The sequence below is a fragment of the Cetorhinus maximus genome, chromosome 15, assembly GCF_964194155.1.
Source record: "Cetorhinus maximus chromosome 15, sCetMax3.hap1.1, whole genome shotgun sequence".
Taxonomy (NCBI): Eukaryota; Metazoa; Chordata; class Chondrichthyes; order Lamniformes; family Cetorhinidae; genus Cetorhinus; species Cetorhinus maximus.
This window is the reverse complement of record NC_135893.1, coordinates 43595721-43622314: the sequence shown is the minus strand read 5'-3', so window position 1 is coordinate 43622314 and position 26594 is coordinate 43595721. Positions and strand designations below refer to the sequence as shown.

The window sequence follows — 26594 nt, the reverse complement described above, 5'->3', positions numbered from 1 at the left end:
CTCTCAGGCGCACTCTCTCTCACGCACACTCTCTCACGCACACTCTCTCTCTCGCACGCACTCTCTCTCGCACGCACTCTCTCTCGCACGCACTCTCTCTCGCACGCACTCTCTCTCGCACGCATGCTCTCTCGCACGCTCTCTCGCACGCACTCTCTCTCTTACGCACTCCCTCTCTCATGCACTCTCTCACGCACTCTCTCACGCACTCTCTCTCTCACGCACTCTCTCACGCACTCTCTCTTTCACGCACACTCTCTCTCTCATGCACACTCTCTTGCACATTCTCTCTCTTGCACACTCTCTCTCTCTCTTTCTCTCTCATGCACATTCTGACACGCACACTCTCTCTCTCTCACGCGCTCGCTCTCTCTCACACGCACTCTCTCTCGCGCGCACTCTCTCTCACCCGCACTCTCTCTCACGTGCACGCTCTCTCTCACGCGCACGCTCTCTCTCACGCGCACGCTCTCTCTCACGCACTCTCTCTTTCACGCACACTCTCTCTCTCATGCACACTCTCTTGCACATTCTCTCTCTTGCACACTCTCTCTCTCTCTTTCTCTCTCATGCACATTCTCTGACACGCACACTCTCTCTCTCTCACGCTCACTCTCTCTCTCACGTGCGCACTCTCTCTCGCGCGCACTCTCTCTCACGCACACGCTCTATCTCACGCGCACGCGCTCTCTCACGCACTCTCTCTCTCACGCACTCTCTCTCGCTCGCACTCTCTCTCGCACGCACTCTCTCTCGCACGCACTCTCTCTCGCACGCACTCTCTCTCGCTCGCACTCTCTCTCGCACGCACTCTCTCTCGCACGCACTCTCTCACGCACACTCTCTCTCTCTCACGCACACTCTCTCTCTCTCACGCACATTCTCTCTCTCTCTCTCTTCCTCTCTCATGCACATTCTCTGACACGCACACACTCTCTCTCTCATGCACTCTCTCTCTCATGCGGACTCTCTCTCTCAGGTGCGCTCTCTCTCTCTCAGGCGCTCTCTCTCTCTCAGGCGCGCTCTCTCTCTCAGGCGCGCTCTCTCTCAGGCGCGCTCTCTCTCAGGAGCGCTCTCTCTCTCACGCACTCTCTCTCTCACGCTCACTCTTTCTATCTCACGCACACTCTTTCTCCCTCTCTCAAACACTCTCTCTTTCTCGCACGCACTCTCTCTCGCACGCACGCTCTCTCACGCACTCTCTCTCTCACGCACTCTCTCTCTCATTCTCACTCTTTCTATCTCACACACACTCTTTCTCCCTCTCTCAATCACTCTCTCTTTCTCGCACGCACTCTCGCTCTCTCACGCACTCTCTCTCTCACGCACTCTCTCTCTCACGCACTCTCTCTCTCACGCACTCTCTTTCTCACGCACTCTCTCTCTCATGCACTCTCTCTCTCACGCACACTCTTTCTCCCTCTCTCAAGCACTCCCTCTTTTTCGCACGCACTCTCTCTCAGGCGCGCACTCTCTCTCGCACGCACGCTCTCTCGCACGCACACTCTCTCGCACGCACTCTCTCTCTTTCTCACGCACTCTCTCATGCACTCTCTCTCTCATGCACTCTCTCTCACGCACTCTCTCTCTCTCACGCACTCTCTCTTTCACGCACACTCTCTCTCTCATGCACACTCTCTTGCACACTCTCTCTCTATCTCTCTCATGCACATTCTGACACGCACACTCTCTCTCTCACGCTCACTCTCTCTCACGCGCTCTCTCTCTCTCACACGCACTCTCTCTCGCGCGCACTCTCTCTCACCCGCACTCTCTCTCACGCGCACGCTCTCTCTCACGCGCACGCTCTCTCTAACGCACTCTCTCGCTCGCACTCTCTCTCGCTTGCACTCTCTCTCGCACGCACTCTCTCTCGCACGCACTCTCTCTCGCACGCACTCTCTCACGCACGCACTCTCTCACGCACGCACTCTCTCACGCACTCTCTCTCTCACGCACACTCTCTCTCTCTCACGCACTCTCTCTCTCACGCGGACTCTCTCTCTCAGGTGCGCTCTCTCTCTCTCAGGCGCTCTCTCTCTCTCAGGCACGCTCTCTCTCTCTCTCTCAGGCGCGCACTCTCTCTCTCACGCACACTCTCTCTCTCACTCTCTTTCTCTCATGCACATTCTCTGACACGCGCACTCTCTCTCTCTCATGCACTCTGTCACGCGCTCTCTCAGGCGCGCTCTCTCTCTCAGGCGCGCTCTCTCTCTCAGGCACACTCTCTCTCTCTCTCAGGCGCACTCTCTCTCTCTCAGGCGTGCATTCTCTCTCTCTCTCAGGCGCGCACTCTCTCTCTCTCTCAGGCGCGCACTCTCTCTCACACGCGCGCGCACTCTCTCTCACACCGCGCGCACTCTCTCTCACACGCGGGGCACTCTCTCACACGCGGGCACTCTCACACGCGGGCGCTCTCTCTCACACGCGCGCGCTCTCTCTCACACGCGCACGCTCTCTCACACGCGCGCACTCTCTCTCACACGCGCGCACTCTCTCTCACACGCTCACTCTTTCTATCTCACACACACTATTTCTCCCTCTCTCAAACACTCTCTTTCTCCCTCTCTCAAACACTCTCTCTTTCTCACACGCACTCTCTCAGACGCGCACGCTCTCTCTCACGCACTCTCTCGCACGCACTCTCTCTCTCACGCACACTCTCTCTCACGCACACTCTCTCTCTCACGCGCTCTCCATCTCAGGTGCGCTCTCTCTCTCTCAGGCGCGCGCTCTCTCTCTCAGGCGCGCTCTCTCTCTCACGCACTCTCTCTCTCACGCTCACTCTCTCTCATGCTCACTCTTTCTATCTCACACACACTCTTTCTCCCTCTCTCAATCACCCTCTCTTTCCCGCACGCACTCTCGCTCTCTCACGCACTCTCTCTCTCACGCACACTCTCTCTCTCTCACGCACACTCTCTCTCTCACTCTCTTTCTCTCATGCACATTCTCTGACACGCAAACTCTCTCTCATGCACTCTCTCTCAGGCGCGCGCTCTCTCTCTCAGGCGCGCTCTCTCTCTCTCAGGCGCGCTCTCTCTCTCTCAGGCGCACTCTCTCTCAGGCGCACTCTCTCTCAGGCGCACTCTCTCTCAGGCGCGCACTCTCTCTCTCTCAGGCGCACTCTCTCTCTCTCAGGCGCGCACTCTCTCTCTCTCAGGCGCACTCTCTCTCAGGCGCACTCTCTCTCACGCACACTCTCTCACGCACACTCTCTCTCTCGCACGCACTCTCTCTCGCACGCACTCTCTCTCGCACGCACTCTCTCTCGCACGCATGCTCTCTCGCACGCTCTCTCGCACGCACTCTCTCTCTTACGCACTCCCTCTCTCATGCACTCTCTCACGCACTCTCTCTCTCACGCACTCTCTCACGCACTCTCTCTTTCACGCACACTCTCTCTCTCATGCACACTCTCTTGCACATTCTCTCTCTTGCACACTCTCTCTCTCTCTTTCTCTCTCATGCACATTCTGACACGCACACTCTCTCTCTCTCACGCGCTCGCTCTCTCTCACACGCACTCTCTCTCGCGCGCACTCTCTCTCACCCGCACTCTCTCTCACGTGCACGCTCTCTCTCACGCGCACGCTCTCTCTCACGCGCACGCTCTCTCTCACGCACTCTCTCTTTCACGCACACTCTCTCTCTCATGCACACTCTCTTGCACATTCTCTCTCTTGCACACTCTCTCTCTCTCTTTCTCTCTCATGCACATTCTCTGACACGCACACTCTCTCTCTCTCACGCTCACTCTCTCTCTCACGTGCGCACTCTCTCTCGCGCGCACTCTCTCTCACGCACACGCTCTATCTCACGCGCACGCTCTCTCTCACGCACTCTCTCTCTCACGCACTCTCTCTCGCTCGCACTCTCTCTCGCACGCACTCTCTCTCGCACGCACTCTCTCTCGCACGCACTCTCTCTCGCACGCACTCTCTCTCTCACGCACACTCTCTCTCTCTCACGCACATTCTCTCTCTCTCTCTCTTCCTCTCTCATGCACATTCTCTGACACGCACACACTCTCTCTCTCATGCACTCTCTCTCTCATGCGGACTCTCTCTCTCAGGTGCGCTCTCTCTCTCTCAGGCGCTCTCTCTCTCTCAGGCGCGCTCTCTCTCTCAGGCACGCTCTCTCTCAGGCGCGCTCTCTCTCAGGAGCGCTCTCTCTCTCACGCACTCTCTCTCTCACGCTCACTCTTTCTATCTCACGCACACTCTTTCTCCCTCTCTCAAACACTCTCTCTTTCTCGCACGCACTCTCTCTCGCACGCACGCTCTCTCACGCACTCTCTCTCTCACGCACTCTCTCTCTCATGCTCACTCTTTCTATCTCACACACACTCTTTCTCCCTCTCTCAATCACTCTCTCTTTCTCGCACGCACTCTCGCTCTCTCACGCACTCTCTCTCTCACGCACTCTCTCTCTCACGCACTCTCTCTCTCACGCACTCTCTCTCTCATGCACTCTCTCTCTCACGCACACTCTTTCTCCCTCTCTCAAGCACTCTCTTTTTCGCACGCACTCTCTCTCAGGCGCGCACTCTCTCTCGCACGCACGCTCTCTCGCACGCACACTCTCTCGCACGCACTCTCTCTCTTACGCACTCTCTCTCACGCACTCTCTCATGCACTCTCTCTCTCATGCACTCTCTCTCACGCACTCTCTCACGCACTCTCTCTCTCTCACGCACTCTCTCTTTCACGCACACTCTCTCTCTCATGCACACTCTCTTGCACACTCTCTCTCTCTCTTTCTCTCTCATGCACATTCTGACACGCACACTCTCTCTCTCACGCTCACTCTCTCTCACGCGCTCTCTCTCTCTCACACGCACTCTCTCTCGCGCGCACTCTCTCTCACCCGCACTCTCTCTCACGCGCACGCTCTCTCTCACGCGCACGCTCTCTCTAACGCACTCTCTCGCTCGCACTCTCTCTCGCTTGCACTCTCTCTCGCACGCACTCTCTCTCGCACGCACTCTCTCTCGCACGCACTCTCTCTCGCACGCACTCTCTCACGCACGCACTCTCTCACGCACTCTCTCTCTCACGCACACTCTCTCTCTCTCACGCACTCTCTCTCTCACGCGGACTCTCTCTCTCAGGCGCGCTCTCTCTCTCAGGTGCTCTCTCTCTCTCAGGCACGCTCTCTCTCTCTCTCTCTCTCAGGCGCGCACTCTCTCTCTCACGCACACTCTCTCTCTCTCACGCACATTCTCCTCACGCACACTCTCTCTCTCACTCTCTTTCTCTCATGCACATTCTCTGACACGCGCACTCTCTCTCTCTCATGCACTCTGTCACGCGCTCTCTCAGGCGCGCTCTCTCTCTCTCAGGCGCGCTCTCTCTCTCAGGCACACTCTCTCTCTCTCTCAGGCGCACTCTCTCTCTCTCAGGCGTGCATTCTCTCTCTCTCTCAGGCGCGTACTCTCTCTCAGGCGCGCACTCTCTCTCTCTCTCAGGCGCGCACTCTCTCTCACACGCGCGCACTCTCTCTCACACGCGGGCACTCTCTCACACGCGGGCACTCTCACACGCGGGCGCTCTCTCTCACAACGCGCGCGCTCTCTCTCACACGCGCACGCTCTCTCACACGCGCGCACTCTCTCTCACACGCGCGCACTCTCTATCTCACGCTCACTCTTTCTATCTCACACACACTATTTCTCCCTCTCTCAAACACTCTCTTTCTCCCTCTCTCAAACACTCTCTCTTTCTCACACGCACTCTCTCAGACGCGCACGCTCTCTCTCACGCACTCTCTCGCACGCACTCTCTCTCTCACGCACACTCTCTCTCACGCACACTCTCTCTCTCACTCTCTTTCTCTCATGCACATTCTCTGACACGCAAACTCTCTCTCATGCACTCTCTCTCAGGCGCGCGCTCTCTCTCTCAGGGCGCGCTCTCTCTCTCTCAGGCGCGCTCTCTCTCTCTCAGGCGCACTCTCTCTCAGGCGCACTCTCTCTCAGGCGCACTCTCTCTCAGGAGCACTCTCTCTCTCTCAGGCGCGCACTCTCTCTCTCTCAGGCGCACTCTCTCTCAGGCGCACTCTCTCTCACGCACACTCTCTCACGCACACTCTCTCTCTCGCACGCACTCTCTCTCGCACGCACTCTCTCTCGCACGCACTCTCTCTCGCACGCACTCTCTCTCGCACGCACTCTCTCTCGCACGCATGCTCTCTCGCACGCTCTCTCGCACGCACTCTCTCTCTTACGCACTCTCTCTCACGCACTCCCTCTCTCATGCACTCTCTCACGCACTCTCTCTCTCACGCACTCTCTCTCTCACGCACTCTCTCACGCACTCTCTCTTTCACGCACACTCTCTCTCTCATGCACACTCTCTTGCACACTCTCTCTCTCTCTTTCTCTCTCATGCACATTCTGACACGCACACTCTCTCTCTCTCACGCGCTCGCTCTCTCTCACACGCACTCTCTCTCGCGCGCACTCTCTCTCACCCGCACTCTCTCTCACGTGCATGCTCTCTCTCACGCGCACGCTCTCTCTCACGCGCACGCTCTCTCTCACGCGCACGCTCTCTCTCACGCACACTCTCTCTCTCATGCACACTCTCTTGCACATTCTCTCTCTTGCACACTCTCTCTCTCTCTTTCTCTCTCATGCACATTCTCTGACACGCACACTCTCTCTCTCTCACGCTCACTCTCTCTCTCACGTGCGCACTCTCTCTCGCGCGCACTCTCTCTCACGCACACGCTCTATCTCACGCGCACGCTCTCTCTCACGCACTCTCTCTCTCACGCACTCTCTCTCGCTCGCACTCTCTCTCGCTCGCACTCTCTCTCGCTCGCTCTCTCTCTCTCTCTCAGGCGCGCACTCTCTCTCTCACGCACACACTCTCTCTCTCACGCACATTCTCTCTCTCACTCTCTTTCTCTCATGCACATTCTCTGACACGCGCACTCTCTCTCTCATGCACTCTGTCACGCGCTCTCTCTCTCAGGTGCGCTCTCTCTCTCTCAGGCGCGCTCTCACTCTCAGGCACACTCTCTCTCAGGCGCACTCTCTCTCTCTCAGGCGCGCATTCTCTCTCTCTCTCAGGCGCGTACTCTCTCTCAGGCGCGCACTCTCTCTCTCTCTTAGGCGCGCACTCTCTCTCTCAGGCGCGCACTCTCTCTCACACGCGGGCACTCTCTCTCACACGCGCGCACTCTCTCACACGCGGGCGCTCTCTCTCACACGCGCGTGCTCTCTCTCACACGCGCGCGCTCTCTCACACGCGTGCACTCTCTCTCACACGCGCCCGCTCTCTCTCACACGCGCCCGCTCTCTCTTACACGCGCGCACTCTCTCTCACACGCGCGCACTCTCTCTCACACGCGCGCACTCTCTCTCACACGCGCGCACTCTCTCACACGCGCGCACTCTCTCTCTCACACGCGCGCACTCTCTCTCACACGCGCGCACTCTCTATCTCACGCTCACTCTTTCTATCTCACACACACTATTTCTCCCTCTCTCAAACACTCTCTTTCTCCCTCTCTCAAACACTCTCTCTTTCTCGCACGCACTCTCTCAGACGCGCACGCTCTCTCTCACGCACTCTCTCGCACGCACTCTCTCTCTCACGCACACTCTCTCTCACGCACACTCTGTCTCAGGCACATTCTCTCTCACGCACACTCTCTCTCTTACTCACATGCACATTCTCTGACACGCACACTCTCTCTCATGCACTCTCTCTCACGCGCTCTCTCAGGTGCGCTCTCTCTCTCTCAGGCGCGCTCTCTCTCTCTCAGGCGCGCTCTCTCTCTCACGCACTCTCTCTCTCACGCTCACTCTTTCTATCTCACACACACTCTTTCTCCCTCTCTCAAACACTCTCTCTTTCTCGCACGCACTCTCTCTCGCACGCACGCTCTCTCACGCACTCTCTCTCTCATGCTCACTCTTTCTATCTCACACACACTCTTTCTCCCTCTCTCAATCACTCTCTCTTTCTCGCACGCACTCTCGCTCTCTCACGCACTCTCTCTCTCACGCACTCTCTCTCTCACGCACTCTCTCTCTCACGCACTCTCTTTCTCACGCACTCTCTCTCTCATGCACTCTCTCTCTCATGCACACTCTTTCTCCCTCTCTCAAGCACTCTCTCTTTTTCGCACGCACTCTCTCTCAGGCGCGCACTCTCTCACACGCACGCACTCTCTCACACGCGGGCACTCTCTCTCACACGCGCGCACTCTCTCACACGCGGGCGCTCTCTCTCACACGCGCGTGCTCTCTCTCACACGCGCGCGCTCTCTCACACGCGTGCACTCTCTCTCACACGCGTCCGCTCTCTCTCACACGCGCCCGCTCTCTCTCACACGCGCCCGCACTCTCTCTCACGTGCACGCTCTCTCTCACGCGCACGCTCTCTCTCACGCGCACGCTCTCTCTCACGCACTCTCTCTTTCACGCACACTCTCTCTCTCATGCACACTCTCTTGTACATTCTCTCTCTTGCACACTCTCTCTCTCTCTTTCTCTCTCATGCACATTCTCTGACACGCACACTCTCTCTCTCTCACGCTCACTCTCTCTCACGTGCGCACTCTCTCTCGCGCGCACTCTCTCTCACGCACACGCTCTATCTCACGCGCACGCTCTCTCTCACGCACTCTCTCTCTCACGCACTCTCTCTCGCTCGCACTCTCTCTCGCTCGCACTCTCTCTCGCTCGCACTCTCTCTCGCACGCACTCTCTCTCGCACGCACTCTCTCACGCACACTCTCTCTCACGCACATTCTCTCTCTCACTCTCTTCCTCTCTCATGCACATTCTCTGACACGCACACACTCTCTCTCTCATGCACTCTCTCTCTCACGCGGACTCTCTCTCTCAGGTGCGCTCTCTCTCTCTCAGGCGCTCTCTCTCTCTCAGGCGCGCTCTCTCTCTCAGGCGCGCTCTCTCTCTCAGGCGCGCTCTCTCTGTCTCAGGCGCGCTCTCTCTGTCTCAGGCGCGCTCTCTCTCTCTCAGGCGCTCTCTCTCTCTCTCAGGCGCGCTCTCTCTCTCAGGCGCGCTCTCTCTCTCAGGCACGCTCTCTCTCTCTCTCTCAGGCGCGCACTCTCTCTCTCACGCACACTCTCTCTCTCTCACGCACTCTCTCTCTCACGCTCACTCTTTCTATCTCACACACACTCTTTCTCCCTCTCTCAAACACTCTCTCTTTCTCGCACGCACTCTCTCTCGCACGCACGCTCTCTCACGCACTCTCTCTCTCACGCACTCTCTCTCTCATGCTCACTCTTTCTATCTCACACACACTCTTTCTCCCTCTCTCAATCACTCTCTCTTTCTCGCACGCACTCTCGCTCTCTCACGCACTCTCTCTCTCACGCACTCTCTCTCTCACGCACTCTCTCTCTCACGCACTCTCTTTCTCACGCACTCTCTCTCTCATGCACTCTCTCTCTCATGCACACTCTTTCTCCCTCTCTCAAGCACTCTCTCTTTTTCGCACGCACTCTCTCTCAGGCGCGCACTCTCTCACACGCACGCACTCTCTCACACGCGGGCACTCTCTCTCACACGCGCGCACTCTCACACGCGGGCGCTCTCTCTCACACGCGCGTGCTCTCTCTCACACGCGCGCGCTCTCTCACACGCGTGCACTCTCTCTCACACGCGTCCGCTCTCTCTCACACGCGCCCGCTCTCTCTCACACGCGCCCGCTCTCTCTCACACGCGCGCACTCTCTCTCACACGCGCGCACTCTCTCTCACACGCGCGCACTCTCTCTCACATGCGCGCACTCTCTATCTCACGCTCACTCTTTCTATCTCACACACACTATTTCTCCCTCTCTCAAACACGCTCTCTTTCTCGCACGCACTCTCTCAGACGCGCACGCTCTCTCTCACGCACTCTCTCGCACGCACTCTCTCTCTCACGCACATTCTCTCTCACGCACACTCTCTCTCTTACTCTCTTTCTCACATGCACATTCTCTGACACGCACACTCTCTCTCATGCACTCTCTCTCACGCGCTCTCTCTCTCAGGTGCGCTCTCTCTCAGGCGCGCTCTCTCTCTCACGCACTCTCTCTCTCACGCTCACTCTTTCTATCTCACGCACACTCTTTCTCCCTCTCTCAAACACTCTCTCTTTCTCGCACGCACTCTCTCTCGCACGCACGCTCTCTCACGCACTCTCTCTCTCACGCACTCTCTCTCTCATGCTCACTCTTTCTATCTCACACACACTCTTTCTCCCTCTCTCAATCACTCTCTCTTTCTCGCACGCACTCTCGCTCTCTCACGCACTCTCTCTCTCACGCACTCTCTCTCTCACGCACTCTCTCTCTCACGCACTCTCTCTCTCATGCACTCTCTCTCTCACGCACACTCTTTCTCCCTCTCTCAAGCACTCTCTCTTTTTCGCACGCACTCTCTCTCAGGCGCGCACACTCTCTCGCACGCACTCTCTCTCGCACGCACTCTCTCTCGCACGCACTCTCTCACGCATTCTCTTTCTCATGCACTCTCTCTCTCACGCACTCTCTCGCACGCACTCATTCTCGCACGCACTCTCTCTCGCACGCACTCTCTCTCGCACGCACTCTCTCTCGCAACGCACTCTCGCACGCGAAATCTCTCTCTCTCGCACGCGAAATCTCTCTCTCTCGCACGCGCACTCTCTCTCTCTCATGCACACTCTCTTTCTCTCATGCACATTCGCTCTCATGCACACTCTCTCTCTCACTCTCTTTCTCTCTCATGCACATTTTCTGACACGCACACTCTCTCTCTCTCTTGCACTCTCTCTCTCACGCGCACTCTCTCTCTCAGGCACGCTCTCTCTCTCTCAGGCGCGCTCTCTCTCTCTCAGGCGCGCTCTCTCTCTCTCATGCACATTCTCTCACACGCGCACTCTCTCTCTCACGCACTCTCTCTCTCACGCGCACTCTCTCTCACGCACACTCTCACGCACACTCTCTCTCTCTCACGCACATTCTCTCTCACGCACACTCTCTCTCTCACTCTCTTTCTCTCATGCACATTCTCTGACACGCAAACTCTCTCTCTCGCACGCACTCTCTCTCGCACGCACTCTCTCTCATGCACTCTCTCTCTCACGCTCTCGCTATCTCACGCTCACTCTTTCTACCTCACACACACTCTTTCTCCCTCTCTCAAACACTCTCTTTCTCCCTCTCTCAAACACTCTCTCTCTCTCGCACGCACGCTCTCTCACGCACTCTCTCTCTCACGCACTCTCTCTCTCATGCTCACTCTTTCTATCTCACACACACTCTTTCTCCCTCTCTCAATCACTCTCTATTTCTCGCACGCACTCTCGCTCTCTCACGCACTCTCTCTCTCACGCACTCTCTCTCTCACGCACTCTCTCTCTCACGCACTCTCTCTCTCACGCACTCTCTCTCTCACGCACTCTCTCTCTCATGCACTCTCTCTCTCACGCACACTCTTTCTCCCTCTTTCGCACGCACTCTCTCTTTTTCGCACGCACTCTCTCTCAGGCGCGCACTCTCTCTCGCACGCACGCTCTCTCGCACGCACGCTCTCTCGCACGCACTCTCTCTCTTACGCACTCTCTCTCACGCACTCTCTCATGCACTCTCTCTCTCATGCACTCTCTCTCACGCACTCTCTCTCTCTCACGCACTCTCTCTTTCACGCACACTCTCTCTCTCATGCACACTCTCTTGCACACTCTCTCTCTCTCTTTCTCTCTCATGCACATTCTGACACGCACACTCTCTCTCTCACACTCACTCTCTCTCACGCGCTCTCTCTCTCTCACACGCACTCTCTCTCGCGCGCACTCTCTCTCACCCGCACTCTCTCTCACGCGCACGCTCTCTCTCACGCGCACGCTCTCTCTCACGCACTCTCTCGCTCGCACTCTCTCTCGCTTGCACTCTCTCTCGCACGCACTCTCTCTCGCACGCACTCTCTCTCGCACGCACTCTCTCACGCACGCACTCTCTCTCTCTCTCACGCACACTCTCTCTCTCTCACGCACACTCTCTCTCTCTCACGCACACTCTCTCTCTCTCACGCACATTCTCTCTCTCACTCTCTTCCTCTCTCATGCACATTCTCTGACACGCACACACTCTCTCTCTCATGCACTCTCTCTCTCACGCGGACTCTCTCTCTCAGGTGCGCTCTCTCTCTCTCAGGCGCTCTCTCTCTCTCTCTCAGGCGCGCACTCTCTCTCTCACGCACATTCTCTCTCACGCACACTCTCTCACTCTCTTTCTCTCATGCACATTCTCTGACACGCGCACTCTCTCTCTCTCATGCACTCTGTCACGCGCGCTCTCAGGCGCGCTCTCTCTCTCTCAGGCGCGCTCTCTCTCTCAGGCACACTCTCTCTCTCTCTCAGGCGCACTCTCTCTCTCTCAGGCGTGCATTCTCTCTCTCTCTCAGGCGCGTACTCTCTCTCAGGCGCGCACTCTCTCTCTCTCTCAGGCGCGCACTCTCTCTCACACGCGCGCACTCTCTCTCACACGCGGGCACTCTCACACGCGGGCGCTCTCTCACACGCGCGCACTCTCTCTCACACGCGCGCACTCTCTATCTCACGCTCACTCTTTCTATCTCACACACACTATTTCTCCCTCTCTCACACACTCTCTTTCTCCCTCTCTCAAACACTCTCTCTTTCTCACACGCACTCTCTCAGACGCGCACGCTCTCTCTCACGCACTCTCTCGCACGCACTCTCTCTCTCACGCACACTCTCTCTCTCTCACGCACACTCTCTCTCTCACTCTCTTTCTCTCATGCACATTCTCTGACACGCAAACTCTCTCTCATGCACTCTCTCTCAGGCGCGCGCTCTCTCTCTCAGACACGCTCTCTCTCTCTCAGGCGCGCTCTCTCTCTCTCAGGCGCGCTCTCTCTCTCTCAGGCGCTCTCTCTCTCTCAGGCGCGCTCTCTCTCTCAGGCGCGCTCTCTCTCTCAGGCGCGCTCTCTCTGTCTCAGGCGCGCTCTCTCTGTCTCAGGCGCGCTCTCTCTCTCTCAGGCGCTCTCTCTCTCTCTCAGGCGCGCTCTCTCTCTCAGGCGCGCTCTCTCTCTCAGGCACGCTCTCTCTCTCTCTCTCAGGCGCGCACTCTCTCTCTCACGCACACTCTCTCTCTCTCACGCACTCTCTCTCTCACGCTCACTCTTTCTATCTCACACACACTCTTTCTCCCTCTCTCAAACACTCTCTCTTTCTCGCACGCACTCTCTCTCGCACGCACGCTCTCTCACGCACTCTCTCTCTCACGCACTCTCTCTCTCATGCTCACTCTTTCTATCTCACACACACTCTTTCTCCCTCTCTCAATCACTCTCTCTTTCTCGCACGCACTCTCGCTCTCTCACGCACTCTCTCTCTCACGCACTCTCTCTCTCACGCACTCTCTCTCTCACGCACTCTCTTTCTCACGCACTCTCTCATGCACTCTCTCTCTCATGCACACTCTTTCTCCCTCTCTCAAGCACTCTCTCTTTTTCGCACGCACTCTCTCTCAGGCGCGCACTCTCTCACACGCACGCACTCTCTCACACGCGGGCACTCTCTCTCACACGCGCGCACTCTCACACGCGGGCGCTCTCTCTCACACGCGCGTGCTCTCTCTCACACGCGCGCGCTCTCTCACACGCGTGCACTCTCTCTCACACGCGTCCGCTCTCTCTCACACGCGCCCGCTCTCTCTCACACGCGCCCGCTCTCTCTCACACGCGCGCACTCTCTCTCACACGCGCGCACTCTCTCTCACACGCGCGCACTCTCTCTCACATGCGCGCACTCTCTATCTCACGCTCACTCTTTCTATCTCACACACACTATTTCTCCCTCTCTCAAACACGCTCTCTTTCTCGCACGCACTCTCTCAGACGCGCACGCTCTCTCTCACGCACTCTCTCGCACGCACTCTCTCTCTCACGCACATTCTCTCTCACGCACACTCTCTCTCTTACTCTCTTTCTCACATGCACATTCTCTGACACGCACACTCTCTCTCATGCACTCTCTCTCACGCGCTCTCTCTCTCAGGTGCGCTCTCTCTCAGGCGCGCTCTCTCTCTCACGCACTCTCTCTCTCACGCTCACTCTTTCTATCTCACGCACACTCTTTCTCCCTCTCTCAAACACTCTCTCTTTCTCGCACGCACTCTCTCTCGCACGCACGCTCTCTCACGCACTCTCTCTCTCATGCTCACTCTTTCTATCTCACACACACTCTTTCTCCCTCTCTCAATCACTCTCTCTTTCTCGCACGCACTCTCGCTCTCTCACGCACTCTCTCTCTCACGCACTCTCTCTCTCACGCACTCTCTCTCTCACGCACTCTCTCTCTCATGCACTCTCTCTCTCACGCACACTCTTTCTCCCTCTCTCAAGCACTCTCTCTTTTTCGCACGCACTCTCTCTCAGGCGCGCACACTCTCTCGCACGCACTCTCTCTCGCACGCACTCTCTCTCGCACGCACTCTCTCACGCATTCTCTTTCTCATGCACTCTCTCTCTCACGCACTCTCTCGCACGCACTCATTCTCGCACGCACTCTCTCTCGCACGCACTCTCTCTCGCACGCACTCTCTCTCGCAACGCACTCTCGCACGCGAAATCTCTCTCTCTCGCACGCGAAATCTCTCTCTCTCGCACGCGCACTCTCTCTCTCTCATGCACACTCTCTTTCTCTCATGCACATTCGCTCTCATGCACACTCTCTCTCTCACTCTCTTTCTCTCTCATGCACATTTTCTGACACGCACACTCTCTCTCTCTCTTGCACTCTCTCTCTCACGCGCACTCTCTCTCTCAGGCACGCTCTCTCTCTCTCAGGCGCGCTCTCTCTCTCTCAGGCGCGCTCTCTCTCTCTCATGCACATTCTCTCACACGCGCACTCTCTCTCTCACGCACTCTCTCTCTCACGCGCACTCTCTCTCACGCACACTCTCACGCACACTCTCTCTCTCTCACGCACATTCTCTCTCACGCACACTCTCTCTCTCACTCTCTTTCTCTCATGCACATTCTCTGACACGCAAACTCTCTCTCTCGCACGCACTCTCTCTCGCACGCACTCTCTCTCATGCACTCTCTCTCTCACGCTCTCGCTATCTCACGCTCACTCTTTCTACCTCACACACACTCTTTCTCCCTCTCTCAAACACTCTCTTTCTCCCTCTCTCAAACACTCTCTCTCTCTCGCACGCACGCTCTCTCACGCACTCTCTCTCTCACGCACTCTCTCTCTCATGCTCACTCTTTCTATCTCACACACACTCTTTCTCCCTCTCTCAATCACTCTCTATTTCTCGCACGCACTCTCGCTCTCTCACGCACTCTCTCTCTCACGCACTCTCTCTCTCACGCACTCTCTCTCTCACGCACTCTCTCTCTCACGCACTCTCTCTCTCATGCACTCTCTCTCTCACGCACACTCTTTCTCCCTCTCTCAAGCACTCTCTCTTTTTCGCACGCACTCTCTCTCAGGCGCGCACTCTCTCTCGCACGCACGCTCTCTCGCACGCACGCTCTCTCGCACGCACTCTCTCTCTTACGCACTCTCTCTCACGCACTCTCTCATGCACTCTCTCTCTCATGCACTCTCTCTCACGCACTCTCTCACGCACTCTCTCTCTCTCACGCACTCTCTCTTTCACGCACACTCTCTCTCTCATGCACACTCTCTTGCACACTCTCTCTCTCTCTTTCTCTCTCATGCACATTCTGACACGCACACTCTCTCTCTCACACTCACTCTCTCTCACGCGCTCTCTCTCTCTCACACGCACTCTCTCTCGCGCGCACTCTCTCTCACCCGCACTCTCTCTCACGCGCACGCTCTCTCTCACGCGCACGCTCTCTCTCACGCACTCTCTCGCTCGCACTCTCTCTCGCTCGCACTCTCTCTCGCTTGCACTCTCTCTCGCACGCACTCTCTCTCGCACGCACTCTCTCTCGCACGCACTCTCTCACGCACGCACTCTCTCACGCACGCACTCTCTCACGCACACTCTCTCTCTCTCACGCACATTCTCTCTCTCACTCTCTTCCTCTCTCATGCACATTCTCTGACACGCACACACTCTCTCTCTCATGCACTCTCTCTCTCACGCGGACTCTCTCTCTCAGGTGCGCTCTCTCTCTCTCAGGCGCTCTCTCTCTCTCAGGCATGCTCTCTCTCTCTCTCTCAGGCGCGCACTCTCTCTCTCACGCACACTCTCTCTCTCTCACGCACATTCTCTCTCACGCACACTCTCTCACTCTCTTTCTCTCATGCACATTCTCTGACACGCGCACTCTCTCTCTCTCATGCACTCTGTCACGCGCTCTCTCAGGCGCGCTCTCTCTCTCTCAGGCGCGCTCTCTCTCTCAGGCACACTCTCTCTCTCTCTCAGGCGCACTCTCTCTCTCTCAGGCGTGCATTCTCTCTCTCTCTCAGGCGCGTACTCTCTCTCAGGCGCGCACTCTCTCTCTCTCTCAGGCGCGCACTCTCTCTCACACGCGCGCACTCTCTCTCACACGCGGGCACTCTCTCTCACACGCGGGCACTCTCACACGCGGGCGCTCTCTCACACGCGCGCACTCTCTCTCACACGCGCGCACTCTCTATCTCACGCTCACTCTTTCTATCTCACACACACTATTTCTCCCTCTCTCACACACTCTCTTTCTCCCTCTCTCAAACACTCTCTCTTTCTCACACGCACTCTCTCAGACGCGCACGCTCTCTCTCACGCACTCTCTCGCACGCACTCTCTCTCTCACGCACACTCTCTCTCTCTCACGCACACTCTCTCTCTCACTCTCTTTCTCTCATGCACATTCTCTGACACGCAAACTCTCTCTCATGCACTCTCTCTCAGGCGCGCGCTCTCTCTCTCAGGCACGCTCTCTCTCTCTCAGGCGCGCTCTCTCTCACGCACGCACTCTCTCACGCACTCTCTCTCTCACGCACACTCTCTCTCTCTCACGCACATTCTCTCTCTCACTCTCTTCCTCTCATGCACATTCTCTGACACGCAAACTCTCTCTCATGCACTCTCTCTCAGGCGCGCGCTCTCTCTCTCAGGCACGCTCTCTCTCTCTCAGGCGCACTCTCTCTCACGCACGCACTCTCTCACGCACACTCACTCTCTCTCACGCACACTCTCTCTCTCTCACGCACATTCTCTCTCTCACTCTCTTCCTCTCTCATGCACATTCTCTGACACGCGCACACTCTCTCTCTCATGCACTCTCTCTCTCACGCGGACTCTCTCAGGTGCGCTCTCTCTCTCTCAGGCGCTCTCTCTCTCTCAGGCACGCTCTCTCTCTCTCTCTCAGGCGCGCACTCTCTCTCTCACGCACACTCTCTCTCTCTCACGCACATTCTCTCTCACGCACACTCTCTCTCTCACTCTCTTTCTCTCATGCACATTTCTGACACGCGCACTCTCTCTCTCTCATGCACTCTGTCACGCGCTCTCTCAGGCGCGCTCTCTCTCTCTCAGGCGCGCTCTCTCTCTCAGGCACACTCTCTCTCTCAGGCGCACTCTCTCTCTCTCAGGCGTGCATTCTCTCTCTCTCTCAGGCGCGTACTCTCTCTCAGGCGCGCACTCTCTCTCTCAGGCGCGCACTCTCTCTCACACGCGCGCACTCTCTCTCACACGCGGGCACTCTCTCACACGCGGGCACTCTCTCACACGCGGGCACTCTCTCACACGCGGGCACTCTCTCTCACACGCGCGCGCTCTCTCTCACACGCGCACGCTCTCTCACACGCGCGCACTCTCTCTCACACGCGCGCACTCTCTATCTCACGCTCACTCTTTCTATCTCACACACACTATTTCTCCCTCTCTCAAACACTCTCTTTCTCCCTCTCTCAAACACTCTCTCTTTCTCACACGCACTCTCTCAGACGCGCACGCTCTCTCTCACGCACTCTCTCGCACGCACTCTCTCTCTCACGCACACTCTCTCTCTCTCACGCACACTCTCTCTCTCACTCTCTTTCTCTCATGCACATTCTCTGACACGCAAACTCTCTCTCATGCACTCTCTCTCAGGCGCGCGCTCTCTCTCTCAGGCGCGCTCTCTCTCTCTCAGGCGCGCTCTCTCTCTCTCAGGCGCACTCTCTCTCAGGCGCACTCTCTCTCAGGCGCACTCTCTCTCTCTCAGGAGCACTCTCTCTCTCTCAGGCGCGCACTCTCTCTCTCAGGCGCACTCTCTCTCAGGCGCACTCTCTCTCACGCACACTCTCTCACGCACACTCTCTCTCTCGCACGCACTCTCTCTCGCACGCACTCTCTCTCGCACGCACTCTCTCTCGCACGCACTCTCTCTCGCACGCACTCTCTCTCGCACGCACTCTCTCTCGCACGCACTCTCTCTCGCACGAACTCTCTCTTGCACGCAATCTCTCTCGCACGCATGCTCTCTCGCACGCTCTCTCGCACGCACTCTCTCTCTTACGCACTCTCTCTCACGCACTCCCTCTCTCACGCACTCTCTCTCTCACGCACTCTCTCTCTCACGCACTCTCTCACGCACTCTCTCTTTCACGCACACTCTCTCTCTCATGCACACTCTCTTGCACACTCTCTCTCTCTTTCTCTCTCATGCACATTCTGACACGCACACTCTCTCTCTCTCACGCGCTCGCTCTCTCTCACACACACTCTCTCTCGCGCGCACTCTCTCTCACCCGCACTCTCTCTCACGTGCACGCTCTCTCTCACGCGCACGCTCTCTCTCACGCGCACGCTCTCTCTCACGCACTCTCTCTTTCACGCACACTCTCTCTCTCATGCACACTCTCTTGTACATTCTCTCTCTTGCACACTCTCTCTCTCTCTTTCTCTCTCATGCACATTCTCTGACACGCACACTCTCTCTCTCTCACGCTCACTCTCTCTCACGTGCGCACTCTCTCTCGCGCGCACTCTCTCTCACGCACACGCTCTATCTCACGCGCACGCTCTCTCTCACGCACTCTCTCTCTCACGCACTCTCTCTCGCTCGCACTCTCTCTCGCTCGCACTCTCTCTCGCTCGCACTCTCTCTCGCACGCACTCTCTCTCGCACGCACTCTCTCTCGCACGCACTCTCTCACGCACACTCTCTCTCTCTCACGCACACTCTCTCTCTCTCACGCACATTCTCTCTCTCACTCTCTTCCTCTCTCATGCACATTCTCTGACACGCACACACTCTCTCTCTCATGCACTCTCTCACGCGGACTCTCTCTCTCAGGTGCGCTCTCTCTCTCTCAGGCGCTCTCTCTCTCTCAGGCGCGCTCTCTCTCTCAGGCGCGCTCTCTCTCTCAGGCGCGCTCTCTCTGTCTCAGGCGCGCTCTCTCTGTCTCAGGCGCGCTCTCTCTCTCTCAGGCGCTCTCTCTCTCTCTCAGGCGCGCTCTCTCTCTCAGGCGCGCTCTCTCTCTCAGGCACGCTCTCTCTCTCTCTCACGCACACTCTCTCTCTCTCACGCACATTCTCTCTCTCACTCTCTTTCTCTCATGCACATTCTCTGACACGCGCACTCTCTCTCTCTCATGCACTCTGTCACGCGCTCTCTCTCTCAGGTGCGCTCTCTCTCTCTCAGGCGCGCTCTCACTCTCAGGCACACTCTCTCTCAGGCGCACTCTCTCTCTCTCAGGCGCGCAGTCTCTCTCTCTCTCTTAGGCGCGCACTCTCTCTCTCAGGCGCGCACTCTCTCTCACACGCGGGCACTCTCTCTCACACGCGCGCACTCTCTCACACGCGGGCGCTCTCTCTCACACGCGCGTGCTCTCTCTCACACGCGCGCGCTCTCTCTCACACGCGCCCGCTCTCTCTCACACGCGCGCACTCTCTCTCACACGCGCGCACTCTCTCTCACACGCGCGCACTCTCTCTCACACGCGCGCACTCTCTCTCACACGCGCGCACTCTCTCACACGCGCGCACTCTCTCTCACACGCGCGCACTCTCTATCTCACGCTCACTCTTTCTATCTCACACACACTATTTCTCCCTCTCTCAAACACTCTCTTTCTCCCTCTCTCAAACACTCTCTCTTTCTCGCACGCACTCTCTCAGACGCGCACGCTCTCTCTCACGCACTCTCTCGCACGCACTCTCTCTCTCACGCACACTCTCTCTCACGCACACTCTGTCTCAGGCACATTCTCTCTCACGCACACTCTCTCTCTTACTCACATGCACATTCTCTGACACGCACACTCTCTCTCATGCACTCTCTCTCACGCGCTCTCTCTCTCTCAGGCGCGCTCTCTCTCTCTCAGGCGCGCTCTCTCTCTCACGCACTCTCTCTCTCACGCTCACTCTTTCTATCTCACGCACACTCTTTCTCCCTCTCTCAAACACTCTCTCTTTCTCGCACGCACTCTCTCTCGCACGCACGCTCTCTCACGCACTCTCTCTCTCACGCACTCTCTCTCTCATGCTCACTCTTTCTATCTCACACACACTCTTTCTCCCTCTCTCAATCACTCTCTCTTTCTCGCACGCACTCTCGCTCTCTCACGCACTCTCTCTCTCACGCACTCTCTCTCTCACGCACTCTCTTTCTCACGCACTCTCTCTCTCATGCACTCTCTCTCTCATGCACACTCTTTCTCCCTCTCTCAAGCACTCTCTCTTTTTCGCACGCACTCTCTCTCAGGCGCGCACTCTCTCTCACACGCACGCACTCTCTCACACGCGGGCACTCTCTCTCACACGCGCGCACTCTCTCACACGCGGGCGCTCTCTCTCACACGCGCGTGCTCTCTCTCACACGCGTGCGCTCTCTCACACGCGTGCACTCTCTCTCACACGCGCCCGCTCTCTCTCACACGCGCCCGCTCTCTCTCACACGCGCCCGCTCTCTCTCACACGCGCGCACTCTCTCTCACACGCGCGCACTCTCTCTCACACGCGCGCACTCTCTCTCACATGCGCGCACTCTCTATCTCACGCTCACTCTTTCTATCTCACACACACTATTTCTCCCTCTCTCAAACACGCTCTCTTTCTCGCACGCACTCTCTCAGACGCGCACGCTCTCTCTCACGCACTCTCTCGCACGCACTCTCTCTCTCACGCACACTCTCTCTCACGCACATTCTCTCTCACGCACACTCTCTCTCTTACTCTCTTTCTCACATGCACATTCTCTGACACGCACACTCTCTCTCATGCACTCTCTCTCACGCGCTCTCTCTCTCAGGTGCGCTCTCTCTCAGGCGCGCTCTCTCTCTCACGCACTCTCTCTCTCACGCTCACTCTTTCTATCTCACGCACACTCTTTCTCCCTCTCTCAAACACTCTCTCTTTCTCGCACGCACTCTCTCTCGCACGCACGCTCTCTCACGCACTCTCTCTCTCACGCACTCTCTCTCTCATGCTCACTCTTTCTATCTCACACACACTCTTTCTCCCTCTCTCAATCACTCTCTCTTTCTCGCACGCACTCTCGCTCTCTCACGCACTCTCTCACGCACTCTCTCTCTCACGCACTCTCTCTCTCATGCACTCTCTCTCTCACGCACACTCTTTCTCCCTCTCTCAAGCACTCTCTCTTTTTCGCACGCACTCTCTCTCAGGCGCGCACACTCTCTCGCACGCACTCTCTCTCGCACGCACTCTCTCACGCACTCTCTCTCTCACGCACTCTCTCGCACGCACTCATTCTCGCACGCACTCATTCTCGCACGCACTCATTCTCGCACGCACTCTCTCTCGCACGCACTCTCTCTCGCACGCACTCTCTCTCGCACGCACTCTCTCTCGCAACGCACTCTCGCACGCGAAATCTCTCTCTCTCTCGCACGCGCACTCTCTCTCATGCACACTCTCTTTCTCTCATGCACATTCGCTCTCATGCACACTCTCTCTCTCACTCTCTTTCTCTCTCATGCACATTTTCTGACACGCACACTCTCTCTCTCTTGCACTCTCTCTCTCACGCGCACTCTCTCTCTCAGGCACGCTCTCTCTCTCTCAGGCGCGCTCTCTCTCTCTCAGGCGCGCTCTCTCTCTCTCATGCACATTCTCTCACACGCGCACTCTCTCTCTCACGCACTCTCTCACGCGCACTCTCTCTCTCTCACGCACACTCTCACGCACACTCTCTCTCTCTCACGCACATTCTCTCTCACGCACACTCTCTCTCTCACTCTCTTTCTCTCATGCACATTCTCTGACACGCAAACTCTCTCTCTCGCACGCACTCTCTCTCATGCACTCTCTCTCTCACGCTCTCGCTATCTCACGCTCACTCTTTCTACCTCACACACACTCTTTCTCCCTCTCTCAAACACTCTCTTTCTCCCTCTCTCAAACACTCTCTCTTTCTCGCATGCACTCTCTCTCAGGCGCGCACTCTCTCGCACGCACTCTCTCTCACACACACTCTCTCTCTCACGCAATCTCTCTCTCGCGCACTCTCTCTCTCACACACTCTCTCTCTCACGCACACTCTCTCTCTCTCTCTCACGCATACTCTCTCTCAGGCACATTCTCTGACACGCACACTCTCTCTCATGCACTCTCTCTTCACGCACTCTCTCTCTCTCAGGTGCGCTCTCTCTCTCTCAGGCGCACTCTCTCTCAGGTGCACTCTCTCTCTCTCAGGTGCACTCTCTCTCTCAGGTGCACTCTCTCTCTCAGGCGCACTCTCTCTCTCAGGCGCACTCTCTCTCTCTCTCTCTCAGGCGCACTCTCTCTCTCTCTCTCAGGCGCACTCTCTCTCTCTCTCAGGTGCACTCTCTCTCTCTCAGGCGCGCTCTCTCTCTCTCAGGCGCGCTCTCTCTCTCTCAGGCGCACTCTCTCTCAGGCGCACTCTCTCTCTCTCTCAGGTGTACTCTCTCTCTCTCTTAGGCGCACTCTCTCTCTCAGGCGCACTCTCTCTCTCTGAGGCGCACTCTCTCTCAGGCGCACTCTCTCTCTCTCTCAGGCGCACTCTCTCTCTCTCTCAGGTGCACTCTCTCTCTCAGGCGCACTCTCTCTCTCTCTCAGGCGCACTCTCTCTCTCTCAGGCGCACTCTCTCTCTCAGGTGCACTCTCTCTCTCAGGTGCACTCTCTCTCTCAGGCGCACTCTCTCTCTCAGGCGCACTCTCTCTCTCAGGCGCACTCTCTCTCTCTCTCTCAGGCGCACTCTCTCTCTCTCTCAGGTGCACTCTCTCTCTCTCAGGCGCGCTCTCTCTCTCTCAGGCGCGCTCTCTCTCTCTCAGGCGCACTCTCTCTCAGGCGGACTCTCTCTCTCTCTCAGGCGTACTCTCTTTCTCTCTTAGGCGCACTCTCTCTCTCAGGCGCACTCTCTCTCTCTGAGGCGCACTCTCTCTCAGGCGCACTCTCTCTCTCTCTCAGGCGCACTCTCTCTCTCTCAGGCGCACTCTCTCTCTCTCAGGTGCACTCTCTCTCTCAGGCGCACTCTCTCTCTCAGGCGCACTCTCTCTCTCAGGCGCACTCTCTCTCTCAGGCGCACTCTCTCTCTCAGGCGCACTCTCTCTCTCTCTCAGGCGCACTCTCTCTCTCTCTCAGGCGCACTCTCTCTCTCTCTCAGGCGCACTCTCTCTCTCTCTCTCAGGCGCACTCTCTCTCTCTCTCAGGCGCACTCTCTCTCTCAGGCGCACTCTCTCTCTCTCTCAGTCGCGCACTCTCTCTCTCTCACACACGCGCACTCTCACACGCACGCGCACTCTCACACGCGCGCACTCTCTCACACGCGCGCACTCTCACACGCGCGCACTCTCACACGCGCGCACTCTCTCTCACACGCGCGCACTCTCTCTCACACGCGCGCACTCTCTCTCCCACGCGCGCACTCTCTCTCACACGCGCGCACTCTCTCACACGCGCGCACTCTCTCTCACAAGCGCGCACTCTCTCTCACACGTGCGCACTCTCTCACACGCGCGCACTCTCTCTCACACGCGCGCACTATCTCTCACACGCTCGCACTCTCTCTCACACGCGCGCACTCTCTCTCACACGCGCGCACTCTCTCTCTCACAGGCGCGCACTCTTTCTCGCACACGTACTCTCTCTCACACACGCACTCTCTTTCTCACACACGCACTCTCTCTCACACACACTCTCTCTCTCTCACACACACACTCTCTCTCTCACACACACACTCTCTCTCTCACACACCCACTCTCTCACACACCCACTCTCTCTCTCACACACCCACTCTCTCTCTCACACACCCACTCTCTCTCTCACACACACACTCTCTCTCTCACACACACACTCTCTCTCACACACACACACTCTCTCTCACACACACACTCTCTCTCACACACACACACTCTCTCTCACACACACACACTCTCTCACACACACGCTCTCTCTCTCACACACACGCTCTCTCTCACACACACACACTCTCTCACACACACACACTCTCTCTCACACACACACACACACTCTCTCACACACACACACTCTCACACACACACACTCTCTCTGACACTCTCTCCCACACACACACACCCTCTCTCTCACACACTCTCTGACACACAATCTCTCTCTCACACACACACACTCTCTCTTACACACACACACATTCTCTCTCTCACACTCTTTCTCTTTCTCTTTCACACACATACTCTGTCTCACACACTCTCTCTCTCACACACACACACACACACATTCTCTCTCTCACACTCTTTCTCTTTCTCTTTCACACACATACTCTGTCTCACACACTCTCTCTCTCTCTCACACACACACACACACAACACACACACTCTCTCTCTCTCACACAGTAGTTAGCCTATCAGAAGCAGATACGGGGGGATGACAATCACGAGCCTTTGATTGGATGAGCTGTTTTACAGCAACTTTCAAATCCAAGTCTGTTGTATCTCCAACAATGTTTGGTCTGTCATTAGTGTGGCATCCTGGTCATGATTCTGGCCCGCAGGCCGCATATTGGACAAGACTAAGGTAGATGCTGATTGATATTTCCCCTTGTGACAAATTCTAGAATCTAGGGGAAACAGGTTCAAAATAAGTTTCAAAATAAGGGGTCTACCATTTAAGGCTGAGGTGAGGAGGAATCTCATCTCTAGAGAGGGTGGTTCCTGTTTTGAATTCTCTTCCCCAGACAACAGTGGAGGCTGGCTCATTGAATATATTCAAGGCGGAGTTAGACAGATTTTTGATTGACAAGGGAATCGGGGGTTATGGAAATGACACAAGGGACCTTGGCATGTGTGTCCATAGATCTCTGAAGACGGAGGGGCATGTTAGTGGGGTGGTGAAAAAGGCATATGAGACACTTGCCTTTATCAATCAAGGCATAGATTACAAAAGTAGGGAGGTCATGTTGGAGTTGTATGGAACCTTGGTGAGGCCACAGCTGGAGTACTGTGTGCAGTTCTGGTCGCCACATTATAGGAAGGATGTGATTGCACTGGAGAGGGTGCAGAGGGGATTCACCAGGATGTTGCCTGGGATGAAACATTTAAGTTATGAAGAGAGGTTGGATAGACTTGGGCTGTTTTCGTTGGAGCAGAGAAGACTGAGAGGCGACCTGATCGAGGTGTACAAGATAATGAGGGGCATGGACAGGGTGGATAGGGAGCAGCTGTTCCCCTTAGTTGAAGGGTCAGTCACGAGGGGACACAAGTTCAAGGTGAGGGGCAGGAGGTTTAGGGGGGATGCGAGGAAAAACTTTTTTACCCAGAGGGTGGTGACGGTCTGGAACGCGCTGGGAGGGTGGTGGAGGTGGGTTGCCTCAAATCCTTTAAAAAGTACCTGGATGAGTACTTGGCACATCATAACATTCAAGGCTATGGGCCAAGTGCTGGTAAATGGGATTAGGTAGGTAGGTCAGGTGTTTCTCACGTGTTGGTGCAGACTCGATGGGCCGAAGGGCCTCTTCTGCACTCTGTGATTCTGGGGGACAGACAGGAAAGTGGAGTTAAGGCCTCATCAGGTCAGCCATGATCTTATTGAATGGTGGAGCAGGTTTGACAGACCGAATGGCCTGCTCCTGTTCCTATTTCTCATGTACTTATGTTGCCTAATCTATTCTCTTCATGGATAGTGAAGTTGGGAACTTCATAAGTTGGGAACTGAAAAACATTCCAACTATTATCAAATTTTGTTTCAGCACATGTAAAGTTGGGAATGATTTCCTGAAGTAAAACACAACTTCTAAATATCTTACCCGAAGGAAGGAGTCCAGTGACCCATTCTCCATGAACTCTGTGATAATCATCACTGGGCTGCTTTTCGTGACGACTCCTTCTAGATGGATGACATTTGGATGATCAAATTGTCCCATGATGCTCGCTTCACTCAGGAAGTCCCGTCTCTGCTTCTCTGTATAACCAGATTTTAAGGTCTTGATAGCCACAAAAATCTCCCTTTTTCCAGGTAACTTGAGGTGCCCACTGCACACCTCTCCAAATTCACCTGACAAGGAAGTCAAAATGATTAACCTCAACTGCTTACTAATCAGTCTGCTTCCCTATAATACACATGAAAAAGGGATAATTTCTATCCATGTGCAAAGCTTCAGAGTTTACAAACAATGAAAATTGAATCTCATTATTGACATCTCTCAACTAATTTTCTCGTCAATAATCTGTCTGACTACATTAAAAATTCCTGACACAGTAATC

General features: G+C 56.1%; 1 protein-coding gene across 3 annotated transcripts in view; it reads right to left on the bottom strand.

Annotated features, from left to right (window-relative positions):
• LOC144690622 (ephrin type-B receptor 2) overlaps window positions 1–26594 on the bottom strand; it is a 1056594-nt gene that overhangs the window by 141918 nt on the left and 888082 nt on the right. For all 3 annotated transcript variants that reach the window (XM_078558305.1, XM_078558307.1, XM_078558306.1), the window contains one exon: window positions 26138–26385. In XM_078558305.1, the coding sequence (XP_078414431.1) occupies window positions 26138–26385 (248 nt within the window). The remainder of the gene's footprint in view (window positions 1–26137; window positions 26386–26594) is intronic.